Below are 3,358 nucleotides of genomic sequence, written 5' to 3'. Positions count from 1 at the left end.
CAACGTAGAGCAATCCGGAATGAATACTATTTCTTTCAATGCAATCAAATTTCCATTAACTAAATATCAATTGCAATCTACATTTCGAAAACACAAGCACCAATACTTACCATTTACCATACGTCGTCGGAATTGCATCTCGGAGCTCCTCCCATCCCATGTACTGCGGAACCGAAAGATCCCCAAATGAAATAAAGCAAGAATCGCAGTAGTGGGTTCAACTTCAAAAGTCATTTATTTCCGATTTCTAATTTCGATAACCCGCATACTGTGTGTGATCAGCAGCGCAGGCACAGACCTATTACAACTGTGTCCCCTTTAGGTAATGACTAGCCAATTTCCTGTGTAAAGTGATTTTCCTCTCGGACGTGTGTACAACATACATGTATAACGCTATATCACAATATCAAACGGTTACAGTTCTATGTTCATTTTTTTTTCTTTTTCACCAGTATAAGGTATTGATTTTTGATTGTGAACTTGTGCTGTGTTGTGTGGGGGGAATGACGACATTCTGACAGCGACTTCCATCGCCCTGCCAAGCTTTAGTTATCGGAAGTGGCACCCCGCGACAGCTACTCCATGTAAAATTAATTCAACACCACCGTTCGTGCCCGGAAAGGGACCATGTGTCCTCCAGCGCAGCGGGGTGCCGATAGCACAAGAAGGGCTATTTACAAACTCATCAAAAAGTTTACCTGTCGTCTGGTAAAACATTCACTTTTGGCTGCTACTTCCCATCGTTGTCATCACCATCATCATCGTCATGGTTGCGACAGCGAGCTAAACTATCCTCCTCGACGACTAACTCAGCGACGGCGAAAGCTCGCTTCCTGCAGACGATGGCACGGCTGCATCTGATGGCTGGCGGTGGTGGTGACAAACTATCATAGGTCCAGATCGGAGAACAGCTTGGAGAACTCGTGCAGGGTGCTGTAGCTGTCGTAGTCGTCGACGCGTTTGCACTTGATTGGGATGTTTTGGGGCCGGGGCAGCGACAGCGGAACCGGAAGCATTTCCGGCATCACCGAGTGGTGCGTTATCAGCGCTCGCAGCGAGGAGAATTCCTTTGTGAAGCCCTGCAACAACGGAGGTGTGGGAGAAAGGTTCCATTACAACAAACGGTAAACCAACCAACAAGGTGTAGCAACATGCTAAACAGAAATATGCGAAAATAATGACAGCCTGATTTATCGAGCGACAAAATGTTTCACATATTTTTCCGCTCATAGTCAAGGAGGAAAGGATGCATAGGATACAAAGTGGGATGAAACGAGTTTAAACTTTCTCAAACTAGTTGGTGTCAATTTTAGTTGCAAAAAAGTAGTTTGGAAAAATAAGTCGAACATTTATACAACAATGTTTGACGAGATTTTTGTTTTTTGTCTGTATTAACGAGATTTTTAGCCCTAGGCTAGTTCATCTCGGGACCCACACTTTACTTCCCTTCCGAAGGAAGAACTCACATTTTTGCAAGTTTGTCGGGAGTGGGATTCGATCCCAGGTCCTCGGCATGATAGTCAAGTGTTCTAACCATCACACCAGGTCCGCTCCACAGATTTTTGTTCATGCAACACAGAAATTTCGTACCATTACGCCACAAACAGGTACGAGTTTCAAAAAATGATTAGTTAAACGAAAAGATGTGTAACAAAAAATAATTCGAGAATTTGAACCGAAACTTGGTTTGTCAGTAATTATTGAGTAAATACATGAAAAAATATCATATATTGTTTGTTTTTTTTTATTAAAATCGTTCACCAATAAATATTTAAAACCAACCATGTGTGAAGCCAATCCACGCAACACATTTTTACGCATAAGCTACAATTTTTAGTCCCCCACTGTGCAACGCAATAACCAACCAAGCAACTAAAATATCTCACCTTTATTTTATAGCCTCGTTCCGTCTTCAGGATCAAATAGTGCACCACCTTCGGCCCAGGCGATGGGACCCTCAGCGACAGCGCGAAACAACCTTGCTTGGTCGAACTTCGCCGTACCAGAAATGCACCGGGCGCCTGTTGTGTGAGCACCTCCAAGGAAATTTCCCGAGGCAGCCCAGCCTGGAACCAAGACGCACTGTCCAGGTCGTTGTCTTCGATGCTGTTGAGGCTGTCCGTCCGCTTGATGTTGGGCACGAACCGTTTCGGGCTCGAGTTGGCACTGTTAGTCTGGCGTATGAGAAGATTTCGTCGGAATTCGAACTCCACATCTGGGCGTAGCGGCGGCGCCGGATGGTGACCGATGAGTGAATGTTTGCACGAGTCACCGAATTTGCTCGAAACGATTTGATCCAGGCTGTAAATTTCCTCGGACAGGATGTTGTTCAGCTTCTTCTGCGGCGACGTCGGTGATGATTTATGGTACATTAGCGGTAAGCTTTCCTCCGTCGAGCGGAGAAAGCCCTTGGCGAAGCGTTTGATCTAGTGTAAAGAAAAGAAAACATATTTCAGAGTGTTGATTATTTAGTTAGGGTTTTGAAACATCTATTACATATAATTACTCTAACAGTTCTACTCGGAATTTATTTCTAAGTTCCTTGAGAATCCCTGAAGGAGTTTCTCTTGGAATTTACTAGAAGTTCCAACAGGAGTTCCTCTAGGTGTTCTACTGGGAATGCCTATAGAAGTTCCATCAGAGTGTCGCTAAGACTTGCACTGGCAATTAGTCTGGAAGATTCAACGGAAATTCGCCTGGAAACTCCACTGGGAATTCCTCTGGAAGTTTCACTAAAGATGTCTGAAGAAGTTTCAACGACAATTCCACTAGGAACTCCACTGGGAATTCCTCAGATTCGGAAAAATATTATCAGAGTATCTTAAATACAAACAATTCTTAATCACTTAACCTAATTTACAGCTCTATTGTCCACTTGGGCACTACGTGAGCGATTGCAATTAACAGCAGCACTTACACTTTGTACAACGCCTAAATGTATTCTATTCTATTCTTCTATATCGAACTGGTTGCCTTCGTGCTTCTTTCACTGTTCTACTCTATTCATGGTAGAATGAACAGCACGAGGATGTGGATGGGTGGCTGTTGTTCCTTTTCCAGTCCGATTGGGGGTCCATTATGAGTAGCAGTTCGCCGATGTCCAGGTATCCGGGTCCGTTTGAGCTGTAGGCTCAGAAGAGGGTCAGTGTCAGCCGCTCTCGGGGGGGGAAGCAACTGACGAAACATTGCAAGTGCCGGGGCTGGTAATCAAACCCATGACCATCCGCATATGAAGCGAACGTGTGACCAACTACGCCACGGGCCCGGCTTTTTGTTAAAATGTAATAATAATAATTTTCAAATTCAAAATGATAACGAGATTTTTAGGTTAGTTCTCAGGAGCCACGTTTCACTTCCC

The 3,358-nt window shown here is 44.2% G+C and overlaps 1 protein-coding gene across 2 annotated transcripts in view; it reads right to left on the bottom strand.

Moving 5' to 3' along the window:
- Window positions 1-209: 209 nt before the first annotated feature.
- The window catches only part of LOC115265573 (EGFR adapter protein), a 909,498-nt gene continuing 906,349 nt past the window's right edge, over window positions 210-3,358 (bottom strand). For both annotated transcript variants that reach the window (XM_029871207.2, XM_062849707.1), the window contains 2 exons: window positions 1,887-2,426; window positions 210-1,079 (listed from right to left, as the gene is read on the bottom strand). In XM_029871207.2, coding sequence (XP_029727067.1) covers window positions 888-1,079; window positions 1,887-2,426 — 732 coding nt within the window. In that variant the 3' untranslated portion in view covers window positions 210-887. The remainder of the gene's footprint in view (window positions 1,080-1,886; window positions 2,427-3,358) is intronic.

This window comes from Aedes albopictus, chromosome 2 (assembly GCF_035046485.1).
Source record: "Aedes albopictus strain Foshan chromosome 2, AalbF5, whole genome shotgun sequence".
NCBI lineage: Eukaryota > Metazoa > Arthropoda > Insecta > Diptera > Culicidae > Aedes > Aedes albopictus.
This window is presented reverse-complemented; position numbering and strand designations above follow the sequence as displayed.